General features: G+C 41.9%; 1 protein-coding gene across 1 annotated transcript in view; it reads right to left on the bottom strand.

Annotated features, from left to right (window-relative positions):
* Window positions 1-24,614, bottom strand: part of LOC115056544 (cGMP-inhibited 3',5'-cyclic phosphodiesterase A-like) — a 64,070-nt gene that overhangs the window by 16,419 nt on the left and 23,037 nt on the right. Inside the window, exons 2-4 of the mRNA XM_029523064.1 lie at window positions 12,614-12,664; window positions 4,418-4,678; window positions 2,110-2,267 (exon numbers count right to left, since the gene is read on the bottom strand). Of these exons, the coding sequence (XP_029378924.1) occupies window positions 2,110-2,267; window positions 4,418-4,678; window positions 12,614-12,664 (470 nt within the window). The remainder of the gene's footprint in view (window positions 1-2,109; window positions 2,268-4,417; window positions 4,679-12,613; window positions 12,665-24,614) is intronic.

Raw genomic sequence — 24,614 nt, 5'->3', positions numbered from 1 at the left:
CTTTGCTCTTTGCTCAATCAAACCAACCCGAAGCAATATTTGCACGTCAACCAATCCTTAAATGATGTGATTTCGTTGTGGCCAGCAAGGAATGTGTTCTCTTCTACAGTGTATTTGAGGTATGTGGGAATATACTTTTGGCCTTATGGTGTGAATATACCAGGTTTCTGCAGAATGGGCAGTTCATATTTCATCCACAGTATTTTTACAAAGCAGAAATTCTTACATTGTGCAGATACTGAAGTTGTTTTCATTCCTGCATTACATGATCCACCCTGATGGATACAGCAGCTCACCGCTCTGTCACTTTTAATGAATATTTATAACAGAAGCCCTCATATGTGCCAACAGTTATTCAGATTAATCTTTAATCTGAGGAGATACTGGAGGTGTGTTTACAACACCAGCTGCAGAAAATCTCTATCTGGCTACTTAAGCGGTACAGTACTCTTTAATTGGTGATGAATATAAACTCTTTGTACAACTGATTGAATAAATGTGCCCTTTGCTGCCCTTTAATTTGTCTTTGCTTCTGATTTCCAAACAAAAAAAAAAAAAAAAAGAAAATCATGGCAACTTCTCTGGAAACATTGAATTTCTCCAAAACTACCCTCCAAAATTAGACTCAAAATTAATTGGAGATGGAAAATAGGCCATGCAGCTGGAGAGTCATGCCTCATTTTACATGTAAAACACCTTGTGTTTAACATGTAAAAGTTTTAGTTTGCAAAAGCAGAGAGTTGGTTTTTATCAAAACGTTAGCTGACTGGTCCAATAAATACATGAGCAAGCTGATTCAAATCTCAGGCTCCAGACATAAACCGGATTGAAATGTTGAAATGCAGAAAGTAAGGTAAAAATACATTTTAATGTTGTTCCGCATGTGTGCACATTAACTTTAACTCTACGCACTGCGCTCTTATTCAACATTTGAAATTTAAATGACCTTTTAAACATTCACACACACACACATCAAAACAAACCTACGCGATGTCCTGACTGACCGCACACACACCTGCTCTGCTACTCTTTCTCTATCGGAAGACATTTTGTGCCCGTGACACAGATTAAACTGGGGACATATTGAGCAGAGTAGATAAGAAATGAAGAGACTGTTTCATGTTAAGAGATAGTTAATATTTTAAAGCCCTGAAACACGTGCTGTCTGGTCTTGTACATCCATGTCACAGAAACATTGCATGCATGACAACTCGTATTGAGGTACACGCAAACATTCATTGATGAAAAATTTCCAAGCTGAATTTCCACTTTCTAACTCTGGAATTCATTCAAGAACAGTACTTCTATTGCTGTTCTTAGATTATCAAAACATAACCCAAATTACTGTAAAATTTATTAACCTGTTAAAGAATACCATATCTGGACTGCTCAGTCATATTGAAATAATTCACTTAATGATCAGAGCTACTCTGATAAATCAAAGGTGTTTACTTAAGATATAATTAAATAATAACATAATATAATAATAATGATAATAATAAAAATAATAATAATGAAAAAACACCAGCAGAAGCAAACACATTTAGTAGATAATTAGTTATTTGTTGAAAAAATTTGGGACAGACACATCTTGATATTTTTGCTGATTTACTGTATTAATCTCAGACTTATAGAAGGACCACACACAAAATCCCGTGTACGCACACAAAGCACTCGCAAATAACCTGCATCTTTCCATCCCAGAACATCTTTGCACCAAACAACACCTGTTTAAATCCATGCCTGTGTAGAACTGGTCTCGTGCTATCTACAGTGCCAACGTGCTGAGAGCTGAAGTATGTCTTCGTTATTCAGGTTCATGCGTACGCCCCTGGGGTGTATTTCCATTCTGGCTCGCTTTGCAGACACGTCCTCCGAACTGCTGTGCCATTACTGTGCACTCACGCTACTGTCTTTGGTTGAACTACAGTGCCACAGTGCTGGGACTAAATCTCACAACCCTCAGTGCCATGTCATGCTGCAATATCTATCGTTAAAGCGTTTGTAACACAGCTTGGTATGCTGTGCTCCGTACTCCGTATTTGGTACTGACACAAAAAAAGGAAGAGGCAGGGGAACGAAGAGTATCTGCTGGGATGGAACCAGTACCTGCAGGTAAGTGTTTCATGGTAGGGTTTAATGCTGGCGCTCCGGTCCCTTCGGACAGGCCCAGGCTCGATGGTGGGCAGGCCTGTGGCAGAGGTGGTGGTGGTCCATGTGGAAGAGATCCTCCTCAGAAGACCAGGGTGGAGACTCCGCCTTAGACGCTACACACACACACACACACACACACACAATAAAATACATATAAGCACACAGTTAACGCGACTTTATCAATGTATTGGAAATGAAGACAAGAGGTGCGAGGAAAAAGAGGTAGCAATAGTGTTTACATTCAGATAAAACCTCTAAGATCATTCCAGCCTGTCAGATAAAGTGCTTATTCACTTTGTCTCCAGCTAAATGGATCATCCAGATGGGGCAGCTGTCCTTCTCACATCTGCCCAAAATTTAAGAAATTATCCAGACGACATAATTTGGAAAGCTTTTCTTGACTGTGTACATTTTTTTTTTAATCACTTCATCCGCAGAGAAGTAAATACGACAGTCATCACTGAGCGGAGGACATTGGCAGGCAGCTGTGCCAGGAATGCAGCTCATAATATTAGATGCAATGGCAGTATTGCATTTCACAGATTCATATCTGGATTTTCTTTGTTGTTCCTCTGGGATTCTCAGTGGCCTGTGCCCTTGTGATGCCTCCATCTGTTTGGTGCCATGCAGCAGCTTGGAACAGCAGCTTGGAACAGCAGCTCTAAACATGGCAAGCTCTCTCTCTCTCTCTCTCTCTCTATGTCTATGTCTCCGCAGGGTGACCTAGTAAAGATCGCCTCAGAATCCTGAATGCGCCCATTCACAGCAAGGCATCATACACTGAGTGCACGCACACACAAGGGGGTGTTGGCTTTGGTCAATTCTGGGGACATTTCAGTGACTTAGATTCACTTTAGAAGTATAAGCATACTGTTAATTTAAACCAAATGAGGATAAAACACGTCAGCCACACACACTCACACAAGCTGGCAAAAAAATGACACAATCATGCACTACAAAACAGCAAATATGCAGATCGACACAACACGTTTTCAATGTTTGTGCTTCAGCTGGATGTATAGTTGTGAATATTGGAGAATATTGCAGTTGTAGAAGGCTTTTTGTGCTTCATTGCTCCATTCTTTAATGAAAGCCCTGGGGAAACAATAGAAAAGTAGAATCTGCTATGACAGAAACAGAAACACACACACACACACACACAATTATCGCCATTGGCAGTTGCGTGGCAAAACCAGGCCATCCTGACAAAAATAAAATAATAAGAACTACAGCTGCTTCCAATTTTGGTTCCAATTAGAACTAGACTTATTTCTATAACTTTTTAAATGAGTGCAGTGACATTTTACTGATGGTTTTTCGATTGTGTAGCAAGTTTATTTTTCAGCACAGAGAGTGTGCCCTGTGTTGGACAATAAATGAGTTTTGAACAAGTCCTTGAAAGACATCAGTACACATGATGATGTTGATCAAACTCTTAGCCGGCGGGCAGAAAAGCAAGCACAGTGCTTTCCACTCCCTCCCCCTGCTACTCTCCTCTTGGGCAGTTTCAGTCGGGCACGCTGTCTCTGGAGAGTGGTAATAAGCGCAGCCTCGCTGGACTCCCCACAGGCTCTGTTTGTATTAGCTACATTTTCAAAGTTCTGACAATGTGAAAATACACCTGTCAGACGAGCAATTGACAACAATGGCCACACACCAGCGTTCAAATCGGCCGGGATCAGGTATCTTCCTCGGATAAATAGCCGGATCTATAACCATAGTAAGGTGGCCAGTTTCGTCCCCTCTTTGCAACCCTTTGAAAGATGTGTTAACCTTCAGGTTGCCTCTTTTCTTCTGAACAATTCATATGCACGCACACACACACACACACACACACGCTGTCTGGCTCTGAATATCTGTCATGTTGATACAGCTGTGGCTATGAAAGAGAGAACAGTGCTGTGAGCAGTAGACGCTCTCTATTTTTCTTCACTTAACTCTATGAAAATACTCTCCTTCATTTGATGCTAAAAACTCAGAAAGCAGGAAGCACTCATTAGCTGAAACATGGGCTAAAAGATTAACATGTGTGTGGAGCGCTGTGCGGTGTATAAATCATTTGGCCTTAATAAGCTGGAGTGCATTTCCATCTAGGGATTACTTCAGCCATTTCCAAATAAAATTGTGTTGTGTCTGGAGCTTAACTACCTTTGATTAACAAGCCTGGCTTTTGATATTTAGGTGAAACATCCCAGCTTTCATGGAGGCTTCCTTATATCAGTAAAGTGTAATCTCGAAACTTTGGCTTCATTCATCTCGTTACCTTGTGGATGGATATCTTTTCTCCTTTCTCAGGTCCCTCCTCTGAGTCTGAGCAGGTGTAGGCGTCGCTGGGGTTCAGCAGGGGAGCGGGGCGTGGCCGGTGCAGTGGCTGGAAGGTGAGCTGGGTGGTTAGGAGGTTGCTGACTGCCCGCAGAGAGGTACAGGTGTTGGGGGGCAGAGAAGGGTCAGCCAGCAGGTCTGTGATAAGTCCATGAGCTTCTCCCATCACTGCGATGTCCACCATGACAGTGGTGCCTGAAGACTACAGGATCACAGAGAGACAGGCAAACACAAGCTTAGCAGCAATGTGATCACATCCAATGTGTTTATTCTATAGAAATGGCATCAAACAACTTCATCTTCCCCACTGCTGGAAATCGACTAAGTGGGATTATATATATTCAAATAATGCTGTTAAACACAATTTGTTCTCAACCCAAAGTTGCAGCAAACCTATTCCATGTAGACACCAAGATACACTGTTGTAAATGTTTGCCATCACAACTTTATGTTTTTGTTAGTGTTGATAGTTTGTTGCGCTAAATCCAAGTAAAAAGAAAAAGCTCCAAGTTTTTATATTTAACACTACTTTACAGAACTTATTGCACAATAGGTCTTTAAAAGATGACTCATGTCAGTACAATACATTAAATTAGACAACAATGTACAATGGTTAGACCAGCTTTGTAACTCAAAGGGAACAGAAGTGCTGCTCAAATCGCAATTTTCGGAAAGTCGTGGTTTCACCTCTCACCTTACTGTGGTGATATAGAAGTAAACTCCAGGGTGATGTCACTGTCAGATGTGGTCACAGGTGCACAGCACATTTCCCCCCCAAAACTAACTACACTCTTCAGTGTTACTGAATGTGCTTCAGGGCATAACAGGAAACAAACAGAGAGGGAAGCAAAGCACTGCTTTTCTCTTTAAATGGTGGCTGTACATTAAGGTATCAATGTTTTTTTATCATCAAATGTCATAAATAAAACTACAACACTGATATGGATCATTCTTTCTGTAATTATTCCTGAGGCAGGACTTAAAGTTGTAACTGAATATTAACACTTAATCAAATTTCCATACTTTCACCATTATTCTCTCTTAAACAACAAAACTGATAAAGTCTGATTAGAAAGCAAATATATGGGCGGACAATTGAATGGTAGCAAAACATGAAACATCTTGGAACTTTGCCCCACATTAAAAATGTATTATATGAGGCAACACATCCAGTTATAAACAAACTGCTTCAAAAGTACACAACAAACCAACATGGCACAAAATAAAGCTAATGATAAACATCATCAACACCCAAACAAACAGCAATAGAAAAAACAAATTGACAAAAAAGAAAACAACAAAACAATAGGCAATTAATTTTGGAGCTTTAATACAGGAAATACATTCAATCAGAGTGTCCAACTGGGACTCTGTCAAACTTTCTAAAATCTCTTGTAGTTGTGGAACCAAACTACGTGTGCGAAAAAGTGCACACACACGCACATTTACAACATCTCACACATGAAAGGTTTTATTTTGTACCTTATATGGCTCCTTTTAGCTCAGAGAACACACGAGCACGAGCAGATGCAGGGAGGGATTCTTCGCAGTAGTGGGAGCAACGTTTAGGCTCTCAACAACAACATCAGGCTGAAACATGTTCAGCACAGCTGTGATTATTTGATGCTTAATGAATGGGCTCATTAGCAATGTCTCAGCAAGAATCTGACCTTTGACTTCCTCACTCCTGACCTCTCAGGTGGCCAACAGCCATCGTCTGTGTCTGAGCATCTGCCCCATGACTTTAAAGGCACCGGGTTAGTGTGAACCGGCCTTGTTTTCACAGGGTCAAGTGAAAAGTTCACAGCCCACTCTTAATTGCTGTGCCTAGAGCAGTTGAACAACCACAACCAAACACAGGTCAATCTTGGCTGCCAGCTAATTTATTGAATAAGCTCACGGCTTCCCTGTTTCCCCAAAGAACTTTATCAGATTTTTCTCCCCCAATGTCCCATTCACGTTGAAACCGGCTGCCGGGCACCCAGAATGGCTCTGTTTACACTGGCTAAGTGGCAAGAGGGTGACCTGAGCAACACATGTGAGCACCTTTCACTTGGGGCACATAGTGAAGGTTTTGTATTTTGTTTTCCTAGTCATATCAGATAAGCCACTATTTATATAATTTTCCTATTTCCTGAGGGACTTCTGATGGAAGATTTTTGGACAGATGACTATTGTGCTCCTCTCATCCCACCCCACCTCCTTGTCTTCTCTTCTACACCGCCCGCCCCTTTCCTATACTCTGCTCTAATGCATGCTGTGCGGGTAAGATGTAAACACCTGTCTCTCAGCTCATTTACAGGCTGATTTAAGAGTTTGCTAGATTGAGGTTAAAGGCCACTGGAGAACATCTGGCTGGACAGAGGTAATAACAATTTTAAGGGGGTCTGAGCATCTCCAAATCCGCATGTGTGGACACAGTCTCATTTTCAACTTCAAAAAACTTCTTCCTTTTATCTCACTTAACCAAACGAAGCCATAAGAACCATAAACAGAGGCTGATGTGTAAATATACTATCATATTGGGGGCGGGCATTGTCTGGGCGTACAGCCCAGAGACACATGTTCACCCAGAAAAACACATTTTGAAGGAGGGGACTACTGTGTCACTGAGCCAGGTCCTGGCCATGAAAGAAAGAGATGCAGCCGTAGTTTTCTTCAAAAGCCAGTCCTGGCATTAGCAAGAATGTGCTGTTAAAGTATATTTAGCTTTTAAAAACTTCCCCTCAGAACCTTTCTCCGGGGTATTAATGTGACGAGGGGCTGGGACCTCAAACTGTTAAACAAAGCTGACTGCACGGAAAGATAAAGGATTTAAAGACCTGACCATCCTCAGCTCAGGTTTTTATGTATTCCCTAAAAGCTGAGTCTTTTCTGGAAGTTACCGCCTGATTTTCCCAAAACTTTCAATGAGAATCGTCATTGGACATCCTGCAACAGATCAATCTGAGAGTAAGTTACATAATGTCATTAGCTTATATAAGCATTTGCTGTCAGGTTAGATGATCAGTTTCATTTATCAGCCAAGGCCACCTCTGCAGCAGCAGCGGGCTTCTTCTTCTGAGCAGACAGATCTCATCGGAGGCCCACACAGTGACCCCTTGTTGGGAAAAAAACACTGAGGATTACAGTAAAAAGCTTTTGGACAGATGTTAAAATGGTGCATTTTGAAACTCTAATATTTCACTGGAAGTACAAAAGTTGGATTTTCCTTGCTTGGATGCATCGAGAGTGTTTATAAAGTCTATTAAACACTGAAATCAAAATCAATGTGTTTTCACTCGATATTGAAGTTGTGTATGTATGTGCTTAATTACTTTTAGCTCTTCTTACTGCCGTCCTTCACTGCAATCATATGAACGTGCATTCACATCTGGGAACTGTCAACAACTGTCTCCCACCAGCTCAGCCCCTGTACAGACTCTCTCTCTAGATAATCCTGTATACTATCCGAGGACTATACTTTCTTTTACACAACCATTTAATTTAGCACCCAACCTGAAAACAGGGGGAAAAAAGCTGGCCCGGGTCGGCTGAAAAGCTCAGTAATTAACAAACTGTACTCTGTATGTGCAGTCTGTACCGTCACATGGCTGTGGGCCGTGAGAATGACTGGCAGCAGATTCACCCTCACCTTTAATAACACATCTGTACACTGTACAGTATGTCCCATTGTGCGGAAGAACAAGTGAATTTAATGTACAGTTTGATACCAATTTAATAAATGAATGTTAAGGGCACCTTAACACCTTAGTTTAAAACTTATAAGTACATTTTTATTACAGTTGACAGCCGCAGCCTTGTATTATCTAAGAGGTGGTCTTTGGCGTGTCCTCTGATGTTTTTCTTGTTAACCAATCATTTTGCATTTCAATAGCTGACTCTTCATCAGGCCCCTGTGCCAGCACATTTGTGGAACGCTAAATGATTACAAATCTATGTGACAACTGTTCGCAAGCCTCCAGCTTTTCTGCAACTTTTGATAAAGTCCACTACAAGCATCAATAAACAGTTTTCATGACTTCTCAACAAGCCAATTTATATACTAAACCATGCACGGACCTTCTGTTATGACGTTTTGCTATGGCTAACAACAGTGTACATGATCAATGATCTGAATTGCTTGCGTGAACAGTTTGGAAGCGTTCATCAGCAGACATGTCATAGATTAACACCCACTCAGCAGCTCATGTAAACCCGACAGAGGGCCAGTCAAAACAAACCAGCAATCACTCCTGAAGAATAAAAACCTGTTTCTGTCTGTAGCTTTAGTTCACCACAAGTAGACCAGATAATATCTGCAAATAATATTTAGTGCAGCATTAATCTTCTTGCTGTTTTACCAGATCAACTGAGATTTGACTTGAAACATTCTTAATAAAAATAATAAATTAAATGTAATAATAAAACAAAAGAAGCTTATTTTCAAGGTGTTTCTGATAAATGCCCATTAAACACCAGGTGTGTGCGAGTGCATATTTCTCATGTGAAACACAATGTTTGCTTCAAGCAATGTCATTGATGAGGTCACAACAACAACAAGTGGTGGAAATTTTGTTGTTGGTGTTCCTTGATGTCCATTTTTTTTTTACCCGATATCTCCCCAGAGGACAGATAAAGTGCATTCAGTAGAACAAACAAAAACACTGCTCCTTCTGTCCAATGCTGATTATTAATGGGATACACTGACAAAGAGGTCACATATTTGTGATTTTTGAGACGGTTGTCTTCATGAACTTTTAACCCCTTGACTCTGTCATCTAAACACGCAGTCTCTTAAGCCTCTAGTCTAAAATGACAATGATATGTGGGCTACTTGAAATTGTGCAATGGTGAGAATATAGTGCGTCCCAGAGGAGTGCTGGGGTGCCTCGGGGGTCCACTCGAGAAAGTAAGGTATTTGATTCTTTTTGTAAACATATTTAAACAATGTAAGAAACTGTGGCTCTACTTAAGGCGCACAGATACACACCCTGCTGTACTTTGTAATAAACCCCACACACCGAGACTCACACTCTGAGAAATGCTCAGGAAGAAACAAGAGAATTTAAGAAAGACAGAAGAAAAAAAAACCCAACTGCAGGGCAGGATTGCAGAATGGTTTCAGCAATGTTACCGCACAGCAACATGATTTTCGGTTTGATTTCCGGGCCTGTATGGAGTGTGTATGGAGTTTGCATGTTCTCCCCGTGCCTGCGTGGGTTTCCTCCGGGCACTCCTGTTTCTTCCCAAAGACATCATGTTTGGGTTAACTGGTGACTGTAAATTGTCCGTCTGTCTGAGTGTGAGTGTGAGTGGTTGGTTGTTTGTCTCTGTGTGTCTCTGTCTGTCTCTATATATCGTCCTGCGATGGATTGGCGACCTCTCCAGGAGGAATCCGCCCTCGCCAGAGATGCCAGCTGGGATTGGCTCCAGCACCCCCTGTGACCGTGGCGGATGAGCAGTTGAAAATTAAATGAAAAATTATATGAAGAAAAAGCTTCAGCGCATCCGTAAATTTTTTTCTAGGTTGATTTCATTTGCTCAAAAGTCTCTGCATGTTTGAAAAATCGTTACTGTGCAGTTTTCTATTTCAGCGGCAGCACAGTTAAGGTAATGGCCCTGATTACATCTGTCGAGATGGATTAGTTGAGGAGAAGTCTGGGAGATGATGTTCTCTACTTAGAATAACAGAGCAGTGATACAGTGTGAATCACAGCAGAACTGTAACACAAAACTCCTCTGAGACAGTTCTTGCTCCCTGCCTCAGCTCCCACAGCCAACACTACGCCCAGCGCTACACTTCGCACTTCCAAAGCAGCCCACACCACGACCTAACTCCTCACAACCTCTCCGTCAGCTAAGACCGAAGCTGTGCTGAGCCAGGTCCTCATTTGCAACCAGGATACAATTACATGCTATAACATATTTTATTTAAAGAGGGGGGTGTTGAGGATGCAGGGGATCTGAGGGATGTGGGACGTGGTGGTGATCAAAAAAACAAACAAAAAAAGAATAACTGCCTCATTAAAGATTGACTGGAAAAGATCGGGCCAATTGACCCCTAACGAGCATCCGATCCAGCAGGAGAACAAATGAAGATTAAAAAAAAAAAAGGTAGAGAAACAGACAGAAACAAGAACGGACGGACAGAGTAAACAAAAGAGGTGCTTGAGGGAAAACAGACGGCTGATGCTGGGCGACAAGTGAGAGATGAGTTACCGCATGATACAAGTGGTTAAACATCTATCCATCATCAGCGCTGCAGTGGGCACAGGCGTGAGTTTTTCAAAAATCCTACAAACTAAATAGATGTGCTATAAATAAAATCAAGCCCTTCAATTTCTCTCAGAGAAATGGCACCGTGCAGCTCGAAGGTGTTTTATTGCTCCATGTCATAAAAAGCAGGAGGTTGGAAATTGCTGAATCATTTGTGCCAAATCCAATTATCATCCCGGCAGAGAACACTCAGACATGCAGGTAGTTAGATACTTTAAATTCAGTCTTGCCACAGGGCCCATTCCTTCTCCGTTATGATGGGACCAAACAGAAAAAGGGCAGTGACCTTTTGCAACTCCCAAACCCACAATTTAAGAAAATGGATCTGCTGTGTTTGAAGTGATTTTGAGAAATCTTCAACATGACTGCAGTGTCTTAGCCTTTCTGCTTGACGGGCCACTCTTGCAGCCTTTCAGTAATTTAGAATAACAGTCACAAGATCCGAGACTACAACACCCTTTTCTCCAATAATCTCCTTGGGTAATGTTCCAAAACCAATGTGTTTTCAAGTCGAATACAAATATTTAAATAGCTCTTTCCATACATAATTTCACTGTCAATTCCTAAGCTGAAACATCCACCACAAGCTTTGGACAGGGGGGGAAAAAAAAAAAAAAAAAAAAAAGGTGCGGTTTGGAAATTGAGCCTGCTAATGTGCGCATGTTGGCGAACACAACACAGAGGAGATCAATCAAGCGCTCTGGTCACTGACTCAAGAGCAGAGTGTGTGATTTACACACGCTATGAGGCCATACTGTAGGGAAGCACTACCAGCCTCTTTGGACCATCAACCTGAGAGCAGGGCCGAGGGGAAACAGCCACGAGATGGAGAGAGATGCCAACATAAGCCTCGACTTCTTACATGTCCTGTCAGTCTCAGGACTATTACAGGATTCCATTGATGAATGCACAGCACCAGTCCAAATAAAAAATAAAAGAAAACTGCACTGACCACTGGGTTTAAATGGCAGCTTAGGGAATGCATCAATCAAAAAATATGTGCTTGCTTTCTAACCCCAAATAACAAATTGATTTGAGACTCGGACAATTTTTCAAAAGAGTAACATGCTATTTGAACATTTCTCCACTCTGAGGAGATAATACTACAAGGAACAGTTATACCACTATATGACTCTTAAAGGAAATTATATAGCGTATGATTTGATTTCAACCCCAATCCTGAACTGCACACTTTTGCTCACTGTTGAAAAATCCCCTAATTTCTCTTCCAAAAAAAACTTTGTGGTATTCTTTGCTACCCAAGCATGCTGTACATTGTCAGCAGAGACGCACAGTCTATTCGTTTCTGAAGGATATCCTCCTGATAGGAGAACATGCAGTCCTGGACGCACACATACTGTATATGGCCGTGCCAAACACAAGGGCATTGTTTGGTCTTCATGTACTCCAGAATCCTGCCCTGTGGCGCTGTAGCAGCTCGATACATCAATTCCCAAACACAATCCCAAGACACAATTTGCTCTCCCAAAGATGGGAAAGACAATCTCAAGGATGTGGCTGTGTGTGTCTGCACTCTGCAAGCTGTGTCTCCTGTAGACTTCCGGCTTACAGTTCGCTGTCTTTTAATGGCCTTTGCAGCACCTTACAGCTGACTCACAACCTTGCGTCTTTGAGACTAACAGAGGACAACAAGGACTGTGGTGGGAAGTGACACCTCTGGACATGCTGTTTAACCACAACTAAAATGACCAGGTAAAGAGGCCCTAATAGCGGTAGGATATTTGTTATTTGCGTCATTTACAAGGTGTGTGTGGGCCAGTGACAGAGATCCGGTGTGTGTGCGTGGCTGTGTGTGTTCTGACGCCTGTTTGCCATTATTGTTACTAATTGAGTGTCTATTTCTGTGGACAGTGCTAACCTGTGATCCTCGGGAGCCTCTCTTGTGGTCCCAGTCTGAGCGGGAGAGCATCTGTAGGGAAAAAAACAGAAACATGTTAAAATCAGAGTCCTGCACATCCTTTTCCTTTTGATGCCGTCCAAAAACAGAAGAGCCACCATAATGGACATGTACTGCGCTGGTAGCAGAAAGGAAGAGGAGCTGGAGATGTGATGTAAAGAGCTGAGGAAATGTAGGAGGAATGGAAACTTTTCGTATTGGAGTAGGAAAAAAAAAAAAAGCTTTTGTCTATTTTTTTCACTTTCCATTAAACACAAAAGTCTAATGCGATTTCACAGTCAGGTTTGGTTTACTTTAGCTTGTTTTCACTGCCGAAGGGGCTGTTGGAAGCTCAGGATTTTTATGCTGTCTAATTACCAGCCACTGTGTCCTCCCACAGGCCCTATAAACCCGTTTTCCACTTTCTTGGGAGTCACCAAATAAAATCAGAGCAGCTTTGTCACTGATTTTGGTGAGCATGTTGAAGGAGAGCCAAGTCAACATAAAACCTCCTTGTCCCCCTAACCCCTCCCCCCCCCCCCCCCCCCCCCCCCCCCCCCCCCCGATTCTTTTAGGGCTCTCTGCCACACAACTCAGGAGTCCAGAGAAACCCAGCATGTCGCTGTGACAAATTGCTGCTGCACAAACTGAGGCAAGGGGCATGGTATACGAGCCAAATTGATAATTCAGGTGTAATTTACTGTTTCACTGGAGGTCATTGAGTTGTGTCACGCTGTGAGTGAAGACATTAGGAAAGCAGTGGGTTTCAGACGCCAGTGCTATGAGCCCGTCTGGACAGCGGTGTTGTTTTCCCACAGTGCCGCTTAGGTCTAAACAAACACAACAGTGGAGTTATGGCTCCTGTCGCCTTATTGAAAGAGACTTCAGTCTGTAACATTTTGCCTCTTTATCCCCCCATATTCACTGTAGCTCCACTCATGTCTAACCACACATGGATTCAGTTTTATGTGTTGAGGTTTTTAAGCTATCTGTGGAAATTCAGTGGAGGTGTATCAATTTCACCATGTAAATCAATCAAGAGTCATGTGTCTCCGTTAGATACTAAATCCACAGTAATGAAGATCCCCAGTTAAAACTGTTCAAAAATACACATTGGTGCATGCAAATGTTTATTAAATTGTGTTAAAGAAAAATAAAGAACTTTTTATTTTTTGTGTTATATCATCAGTGTGAATGAAGCTGTTTTCTGCTTTGTACAGAGTTTCTGTGTCGATACGACACATTAAGACTACACAAGCAGGCTCAGCTCCTCTAGTTCACCTGTGAGGACATGGTGGTTACTGCCACAGCTTTGATGATTCACAAACTTGCCCCTCACTTCATTTTATTTTAAGACTTATAGCAGGTTTAAATCTATTTTTTTTAAATGTGTTATTATTTTAAACTGAGGACTCTCCAGTCTGCATATCGATCACTAAGCATATGCAAACATAAGCAGGAAAACGAGGTTCTGGTGCGTTGGCTTTTTCAAGAATATGTTTTTGTATTTGTTACTTATTGGGGGATAATGTGCAGTGCTTTTTGTTTTCTTTTTCTAACACTGTTGTGTGGCTGGACCATGAAAAAGTAATTTCCCTCTTGGGACAATAAATAAATGAATCTGAATCTGGATCTGCTATCTGTGACAGTTATTGTCCCAGTCAAGGTTTTAGCAACAATGAACTGCTCCACTTAAAATGGTAACCTTGACAGTAAGCAGATGAGTTCACAAACAAAACAATCAAACAAAATGTGGTGCACACCCATTCATAAAATATAACAGCTTTTCCATACTTTGACATTTAGGAGGTTGTAAAAAAAACAAAAAAACAATCAAAATATGAGGCGTTTTGCCGTTTCTTAACAGCTTCATTCGCTCATCCTCCATTTTCTCTGGAGAGCCTACATACTCCAGCCATCAGCATGATAATATTTGGTCACTTTAAAGCTCCATCGAGCATGCACGCAGCTCCTCGTGCATTAAAATAACCTCACAAGATGGAAAAGGAAGTCAACAAGCAATCAGCTGTGTAAAAGGCTGATGTATGAGATGTAAATTACTGTAAATGATAGTATTAGCTGGCCAGTGAGCTGTTTGTCTTATACTTCACAGCTCTGATGATGGGCTTTTGCTTTTACAGCATAGGACCTGGCAGCAGGCTCCCCCGTGGTCGCAGCGCAGTCCTGCTCCATTAGAAGGTCCTAGAATCAGTGAGGTTCTCCAGGCGCACACACACATAAACAGCTTCTCGCTCTCAGTTTCTTATGTAACCCAACCTTTCATCTCTCGGCTCTGAGTGACAGTACCCGACTACACAGAAGTCTACGTGGGCTCTTTGATGTGCCAAAACAAAACAAAACAAAACCAAAAAAAAAAAAAAAAACCCCCACCAAATCAAAGCAGAGCAGAATGTTGGAGTGGCGCAGATAGCCTCGTGCACAGAGTGACTTTACAGGCCACAGAGGAGTTCATTTCCTCTCCTGCATGTGGACGGTCTGCTGCTCACTCACCGAGCTTAACACTGGATTGCACTCGCATGCCACTGTGTCCAAATGTTTTTTGTTACTTTTTAAAATGTTGGAATATCAGTAAACTAATTTTCCAAGTTTGGTTTGAGTGCTTTCAAACTTTAAATCGCCCGGTGTTAAAATAAACAAGAAATGACTGCAACACAAACATAATCAGATTTTCAAAAACAAAAAGCACAAAACATGATGACAAAAAACATGAAAAACAAAACAATAAGTCTTTGTTATGCGTCAAAAGGAAGGAAGAAGAGCGGTCTAAGATTATGCTTATAACGTCTGACAGCTCACTGCCAATATTATGTCTGAAGAGGTAAAACCACATGTGAATGATTTCTTAGATATCTCCTGGTTTTTCATGGACACCTTCCAAGCAGCATAACACAGTCGAAGCAGTAAAATTTCCAAATTGATTTGTTTTTGTCCTGAAGCTCAAGTGCACCTACTGGGAAAAATAACAGCTTTGTTGAAGTTATGCCCTTTGTTTCACCCTCTGCTAGATTCATTATGTCGTCCCATAACTCAGAATAAGCCAGGTTGCGCAGTGTGGCTTTCCCTCATTTAAGGCAATACTCGTGATTTATAAGAGAGTGAAACCAGTCCTTGGGAGAAAAAGAAAAAAGCTTTGTGTCTTCAAAATTGGAAGTATGTCTTTCAATCAAGGCACTCTATCTACCAGAGTAACATGATACGCTCAATGAGGTCTGAGACATTTTTATGGGACCTTGGTTCCATTGTGAATACATTCTGGAGATCTGCTGCACTTTCATGATCCAGAGTGATGCTCTCATGAAACAAGGCATGAGACAAAAGTGGCAGCAGCATGACGAAAGAAGGTGCTGACAAGCAAAGGGATCGTTCCTCAAAACAGCTGTAAAACATGTAAAGATGTGAAGAATAGAAACATCTGCACTTCCCTTAATGTTCCAAAAGTGTCACTTTAATCCTTTTTTAATGTGATGATTCTGGCACTGTCAACCTTTACAGCTTGTCTGTGCCTTTTTTCGCTTGCATTCATACAACTATCATTTGGAGAGACTAAGGATGGTACTATTTCCACTACCGCTTCTGGGTGCTCTCTATTTTTCACACAATCTAATTCACAGTATATTTTTATCAGTCGTTAAAACAGAACACTGGGATGATTAATAGCCTTTTTGCCAAATCGTTTCTTTTATTTATTATGTATATATTTATTTCTTATAATTTTTATTTTTTAATTAGGTCAGCTCTTCATGCGCCATCGGGCAACTGCTGTGGTACACCCCGGGGTTATGGTATCCACTTGATTTCCATTACAATGACTGGTATTTCCTCTGCGGCTCTTGCAGTGCTAAGGAATTTTATTTAAAATCCTCAACAGCAAGGTGTCTTTCCAGGAACAATGTCCCAGTTGCTGTGGATAACCCAAAGACCTCACTGTCAACAGTTTTCTTTGGAATTATTTTCTACCTTTGAGGCCTGTGCACAGTGAGGTCACAGCACGGACGGGAATATCAAGAGAAAGCGACGCATTGTTCCTGGAAAGAAATGTTGCTTTTCAATGCTGTCAGCACTGAAAACAAAATTCCTTTCTCCATCTGTGACACGGGAAACCAGAATCACCTGAATGAAAGTAGTAGTAACTTGGATGAAGTGACCGGGGGGCTGAAGGGGGCTCCGGTTTGACTTTACCCAATCGAGTGATAGATTCAGATGCTACAATCTTCTTAGTTCAAAATTCCATCTTTATGTGACCTTGGTTAGGTTTGTTGTAGTACACGGGCTACTGAATTCATCTTATGCAAACTGATGAAACTTCAAAATAGCTACAGCAGGACTGCAGTGTGTCTTTTTTTGCCCCAAACCAGGGAATGTGGATCTTGTCCCACAGTGCAGAAGAAGGAATCTCTTCATGGCCAATATATAGAACAGGGATGCTTACAGATTTAGATTTGTGCATCTTAGCACAAGATGTCCTAAATCAGTGTCTGCAGACTGTATGTCTGTCCTGTCTTTTACTGTCCAACTCAGTTTGCATAGAAACATTTATAGTCACAAAGGTAAATACTGGGAAGAATACTCATAACTAGATGATATGAAAATGTTAGACATAACAAGAAAGCAACAAGCCAAAACATGCCTGCTGCCCTCTGTAAATGAACTGCCCTCTCATGACTCAAAATAGTGCCAGCCAAGTAAACTCCCAGCCTTCCTCTCACCCAGAGTGTTAAGAGGGCAGCAGTGTGGATGCCAGTATGCAGCCATGCCCTGTCCACCACCATGGCTCGGAGCCACAGCCCACAGCAGGCTGCTATGCCTCTGAGGTGCTGGGTAAATACCGTGGTGTCAAAGCACAAACAAACTACTGGAATATGCTTGTTGTTTAACTTGCTCCAGCCAATAACCAGTTGAGAACCACTTCCCTGCATGTGTGAAGTGGTGGGAGCTACAACAGCAGCACCCAGACTGAAGCTCCACTTTCACACGGATAGACTCGAACCCTTGCAATTAGCCCAATGCAACCTTCATCGACTTACAGCAGATCGCTTTTCTAAATCTGTCTGGAAAAGGAACTGGAAACAACCTGTTCTTGTTCAGTAGTGCTTTACTGCAAGCAGTGTTTCTCAATTCGTTCATTCAGTCCTGATAAGACCTTCATTCTTTTCCTTTCGTTGCTTCCTGTGTCCTCTTTTGTCCCTCGATACAGGCTTGATATAAGAAGAGTTGATGCGTGTCTACTTGGATCTTTGGTAGCTGTGTTAGATTCTTCGTGAACTGGATTCACTGGGACCAACACCTGGTGTCTGTTGAGGTCACGGCTACGGGAAGTGCCAACTAGAGATATTCTAGTTGGGGAGGAGAAGAGCAGAGAGGAAAAGAGAGATTGCTGAAACTTCTGCGTGGTCGTGCTTCATTAAAGATCTGTTGAAGAGCCTCGACATCGGTCTGCAGGATTTCCAATCAGCTTGACCCAAGAGTTTTACTCACCGAATCCCTGTCCAATTAAACTCACTATGCTCCCACCCCCCCAGACACACGCATGCACCCAGGCTCACTCCCACTGCCTAAGGGTCTTGAAAATTTTCTTGCTTATTCCTTGTTCTTTCATCACTGCTCTCTATCAAAGATACTCTGACGTCTGCAGAGCTTGACTCAGACATCCCTACACTCACAGCTCCTCAGCTCACAGGAAGAAAGTAGGTCGGATTCCACTAAGTCTCCCTATATGTTGGCTTCAAAAGTGACAGCAGCTTAGCCGTGAGGACGTCTTCAATGCACCAATCAAATACCGTTGTACTCACCTTCAGGGGCGTTACAGCAACGTTAAACTCTATATTGCTCATCGTGGCTTTGAAATTGAAGTGTAATCTTGTTTTGCACCTGCAGATGGAGGTATTTTCATGATTAGTGTCACATGTCTGTTTTCTCTTGGGACTCTTTTTGCGAAACTTTCCTTTTTTGATTTACAGTAGTTTTGTTCAAAAATTATTACCATGTACATTTGCAGGAATCGTTGCTTAAATAATGAGTGAATTGTTGCACCAGTTTTACCAATTGAAATAAAATACATATTTTTTTGAAAAAAAAAAAACCAACCAAACAAACAAACAAAAAATTAAACAACATACGAATGCACAAATTATTTTATCTCCATTGATACCTAAACTCTGAGTGCAGGGAGCTTCGGTAACTCACCCCCGTGGTGCTTTTTATCTCTTCCTCACTCTGAAGTGTAGACAGTTACAGGCCACCCACGTAAGAGAGGTTAGCTTATGTTACTTTATAACTGTCAGCCCAAGAGATTTCTAAATTTAGCTTTGGACTGCAGAACATAAATTAACATCACCACTAACAATATGACAAGATACGAAACTAGGGGCTAGATTTTCTCATGATTAACAGATATAACAGGCAAATGAGAATAGTCCTTTTATCCATAATATATTTACTTTACGTTTTCATTTCACTGTTTTCAGCTCTCCTACATTTTCATTAAATAAACACCATCCTCCTTGGAAAATCTCCTTATAAACTTAGTTAATTGGATGCCGGGTAGTAGATATACGAGGAGGCAAAGGAAAACAAATATTAAAATGCTAAGAATTAACAGTGGTGTGTACAGTAAAAGTGCAGGAATAGCGTGTGGAAAGGCTTGGGTCCAGGCGACACAAATTTTGGGCCCAAACTGTCTGGATCTTTGTCCAGGTGACTTCTAAACCTCAGCCCACCTCTTCCTATGCCTCATCTAACTGGGGTGAGGCAGCGATTCTTTGGCGGGGAGACACCCATAAATCCTGCCATGCCTTCCCACTGAGGGAAGAGGACGGAGAGTCATTCCTATTCACGCTGGTTAATGTTTTACAGGTTTTACCGTGGGGGTCAGTCATTGCAGGCCATTTGCGTCATTGCTGGAGGGAAAGGAACTATTGAGGTGGGCTGCCAGAGCAGAGTTGGGTGGATGTGTGTATGTGCAGAATGAGGAACACACTTGCGTTTATGCAAAGATTAGCGCGCACACGCACACACACACACACACACACACACACACACACACACACACACGCCTAAAAAGCTCTTTGGCATCCCCAGCCTTTGACATTCTCTGTCTCACCCAGCGGCCCGTGAGGCGCATACACAATTAGTGAACGAAACCATACGTGAATGTACATCACATACACAAATATTACCCCGTGATATATTTCTCACATCAGTTGTGTATCAAGAAGGCTTCTGTTCACCCTCTGCCCCCTCTTCACACTGTCTTAGTCAGACCCTTCTAATTTCTGGGATTTATCGTCTTTACATTTCCTGGGAGAGACTTATCCTGAAGAAAGCGATGAGTCTTTACCAGAGATAGAGCTATCAGTCTCCCAGGGTGAAAGCTTGGGCCACAAGGATGCCATGGCCTAGAGAAAACCTCATTGGGAGTACCCCATATTCTGACCTCAAAAGCTAACAGGGTGGCATAAAATAAGTCACTGACAAAGCGAAAACGTTCTCTTGAAAGCTGATACGGATAGTATGAAAATATTTTTCAGACTACTTCCATGCGGTATCATGAATAGAAAGAATCCTCTTTTATTTTTGTTTTCCTTTGCTTATGTGTCCCGGCTGGCCCTGTCTCAAGCAGTTAGGTTCCCAGCTCTGCACTTTCAGCTGGGTGAAAAAGAGAGGATCTGGCTGGACAGACCTGGCATCCCAACTCCAAACAGCATGCCAAAGCCATTAGTGTATAATGGTCCAGTCAGGATTACTGCTGGGGCCTAGAGAGCTGAGAAGGGAACACAGCACTCACTTGTTTGTTTGTTTTACAAGCCTCTGCCCTGTTCAGTCTGCAAGGTGCCAGTGGGCTTTGTGTGGTTTAATTCACAGTTGATTCAAACTGTGTACAGTGTGTCAACAATAGGCTAGTGGACACTCTCTGGCCGCAGGACACTTGTTAGGAAGACTTATGTTGGAATAAATCTGTTGTGACATTGCATGTCATTTAATAAATCGGAAACAAACTTGTCCTCTCGTGAAATACAGCGAGATTAAGCCAGTGCTGTCAGTCACTCAGTGGTCAATACAGTTCCCGACGGTGCCTGCAACTGCTCGGCTAATAAGGCACACATCAAGGGTCAATTCTCTCTTACATGCTTTTCGTGTGTTATTGGCCTGGTTTCATGTTCATCAGAAGGATGGACAGCAGTGAGATAAAGAGCGCATTTCCCCATCATCCATCAACTTGTGATTCAGCTTGCTTCAGCCACTTCGGTATTTTCCAGCTGCGCTTCCATTACAAAAGGGAAATGTTAATATTGATTTACACGTCCTCTTAAAGACTTTCTGCAGCATTTATGAGTTACATTATGAATTGATAGGATAGGTGGATAAAAAAGGTGGTTAAGCTACATTTCCCTCTAGTTTTGTTGTCCGCACGTCTCAACAATATTCAAGAAACACAAAAGTGCTGGGTGTTACAGTTCCACTATAAAATATTTTTATGAAGCCATAAGACTGACTGGGACGGGAGGCAATATTTCTTTCGGAGGAAGCAATGTACGTCAAGAGAGGTTTTCAAACTTAATAACTAGGTGAATAACAAACCAATTTGGACCTGAGCCTGACATGGGAACTGAGGCAAATGCTCTCAACTTAGGATTTGTGCTCATTCTAGCTAAATAATTGAACAAAATGGTGTTTGATAGAACACCGATCTTGCTTCAGGATCCATCTTTGGTTTTGCCAAAAGATAATACAGTGAATTGGGAATGAGGATCTGAGAACACAGAGTTCAGTCAAAGGCAACATTATGAAAGCAGCAGGGGAATTTGTGCACGCATGCTGACTCCCTTGCATACATTATTTCATCTTTTATTCACAGGCCTGACTCAGCAAGGTCTGTGCTCTGTGTTTTGTCTGTGCTCATCAGAGAGAGGACCACACACCCACATCTCCCTCACTGTTTCAGCTGCACATAGAACATTTACAGTCCCATCAGGATTCCCACAGGACTCCAGTAAACAAACAGCCAGCGACTGTCCACACAAGCATATGCCTTTAAATCACATCCATCCGTCCTTTATAAATCATTGATGTAGAAACATACACGTAAAGCCAGGACAGCACCTTCAGTATGCACTGACTGATGTGCTCAAAGTGTGTGTGTGTGTGTGTGTGTGTGTGTGTGCGGGCGCATGAAAGTGTGTGAATGCTTGCCTCTAATAAACAGCATGTGTACCTGTATGAAGGCATAAATCTCTGCTTCCTCTTTTTGCAGGTGGAAGAATTTGCATTACAGAGCTCGTTCCCCCAGAAGGGGCTCAGGTCAGCCCCATGGGCAGGTTTTCTACTGTTAGCTCGTGAAATGCTTACATTGTCAGTGAAATTCCCAGAAGGCTCTGGTTCCCCGTGCAGAAGGAATGCACGGGTCTGCAAGGACTGTGAAGGTACAGAGGAGCAAAAGAAGGCCTTGCCAAACACAGACTGGTGGGCTTCTCTCAATAAGGCAGAGGACAGAGCCATTAAAATTCAGCCTTCATGCTGATAGCCATCTTCGCTTAAAGCAAAGCAAACAGCAAACAGAGGGATAAGATAGAGGAGATGTTGCGCGTCCTCTGGAGAACTTAGCTTCCAGCTCTATGAGTGACACAGAGCCACGTCCCTTTAGCGTGTCCTCACTGGGGCTCACTGGGCGATAAACAATACATACGACACTCTTCCCCACTCGCCTGCCATTTATACGATGTGATAATAATACGTTGTTGCTCTGTCCTGCAGTAGTTATTCATTTGGCAAAGGTATATCATGAATTAGGATTTTAAATGAGCTCTGCTGGAAAGAGACAACAATTCTATGACTGGCCCACCCACGGTGATTATTCACAGGCTGCAGAGACACATGTAGTTTAATTGTGCCTTTCTGAGTGAATACATTCTTTATATGTGTTTATGTGTTTATGTGTGTGCAAGAGGTGGAAAAAGCACTGAGATCCTTTACACAAGTATCCAGCAGGAAAAGTCCAACTTAAATCAGCAGTATTTGTTTGCAGTATTTGTGTTTTTTTTTTTTTGTTTTTTTTTGTCACCGAGGGGGAAAAATATTCTCACCTTACAAAGCGAGTTAATTTATTAATTTACCTGTTCAGCAGATACTGAGCAATATATCTGCCAAAAAGGATAAATGTGTTATTCCAACTGGATTTCCTCAATAATATTTCATGCCTTATCTGTACCTGAGGCACAATGCTCCCAACTCACACTTGTTTGTTCTGATAACATTGTTTTCTGCCTAAATGCCCCGTGAAAAAATGCACACAGCAGACAGCATGTGCTTGTGCATGGCTCTGTTTTCATGTCTGCATGTGCTCTGTACGTTGTGTAATAGCGTGTGTTCGTGTATGTATGCTTGGGAAGCTATCAGGAACATTGTCAGATGTTGTTTAAATATGGAAGGAACTCAAACAAAAGAAGTATTTGCATCTTATGTCACAGGCGATGACTTGAAGAAAATCTCCCTTTAAGGAACATTCTCCTCCTGAATCCTCTTGATCAGAGCCACTGGTACCACCCACACACACCAGGCCAAACAGCTACTGATGTTTACCTAGCCATGTGACTGAAGCTACGATACGTCCAGTGACGTCAGCATACATTCCTCACATTCATCAGTCTCAGTTCTCACTGATACTGTCTCAGAGGCTGAGGAACAGAGGGAGTAGAGATCATACATTATAAAAGCATCAATCACTCACTGGGACTGTGTTTGTTATATAAGCACTACTTTGTATTTGCCATCTGTTTTCATAAACAGTTGTGTGCTCATGAACAGCGATCGCCTGAAATAGGCTTCCTGTTCTACTTGAAACATGGAAACCATAAATAATTGCAAAACTGCTGTCAAAAGATGGATACAGGGAACAAACAACTCACTGCACAAATATGCATGAACACTTGAGTTTTAGGTTTTATTTGGTCACGTTACGCAGTACAACAGTGGCAACAGGGATCCTACAGTATATCACAATCATGATCACGCATATTGGCTGGGTGAATCCTTTGAACAGCACTGGTGGTGCAGCACGCAGTTATAATATCCTCTTGTGGCACCTACTGTTCGTTAACTGTTTAAGGCATTCATAGCATTTGTTTAAGGGATAACAGAAAGACTGCGCTTTGTTTGACACTGACAAAGTCAACAGTGAACTGAAGGACCACAAAAAAAAAATCTTTTTACGGACCACACCTAAACGTATCCACAACTATTCCTTTGCCAAAACCTGAGTCAGGATGCAAACCCCAGTCGGTGGTTTCCAGTCCTAAACTTTGAAATACTCGAGGAAAAAAAAACAAACAAAAAAAATACAACAATTAATTAAAAATACACACATTTACGGGGGTTCAACAAGCATATAAGGGCTTCTTTGATTTGAATATATGTACTTACACGTACTAGATATTCCCCTTGACTAAATGGTGGCTACATTCCCTTCCTTAAAAAGACTCACAACAGGGGAAACACAAAACAACAAAACAAAGGGGCTTTTAAATTCTCAGCCCATCCTGAACAGTCCTCCCTGCAGCACAGCTGAGGAAACAATTTGCTGAGACCTTTGCCTTTAACATTCAGCTCCCCACGCCATCTTCTGAAGACACCACAGAACAGCAGGCTCATCTTGCTACCATATGAGAACAGAAAACATGTTCAACCACCGTCAGCCGTTGTACTGTCCAAACCCTCATTTGTTATTCTCTTAATTGGCTAATCAGTAGCAATGGCAGGATAATTCATCAAACAATGAGAAGAAAGATTTATCATGGTTTTAAGATTGTGTTTAGCACGGGTTCACATCTTGTATATATGTCCGACAAAGTGGGTCTGTAGCCTGAAGCTAGTGTGACTTCTCAACTGTAATTGCTGTAATTGCACTTTCTGTAGACCATGTAAAAGCAGAAATAAATAACGTCTGCTGCAGCGCAGAATAAATAACGAC

The sequence above is a fragment of the Echeneis naucrates genome, chromosome 16 (genome assembly GCF_900963305.1).
Source record: "Echeneis naucrates chromosome 16, fEcheNa1.1, whole genome shotgun sequence".
Classification (NCBI taxonomy): Eukaryota; Metazoa; Chordata; class Actinopteri; order Carangiformes; family Echeneidae; genus Echeneis; species Echeneis naucrates.
This window is presented reverse-complemented; position numbering and strand designations above follow the sequence as displayed.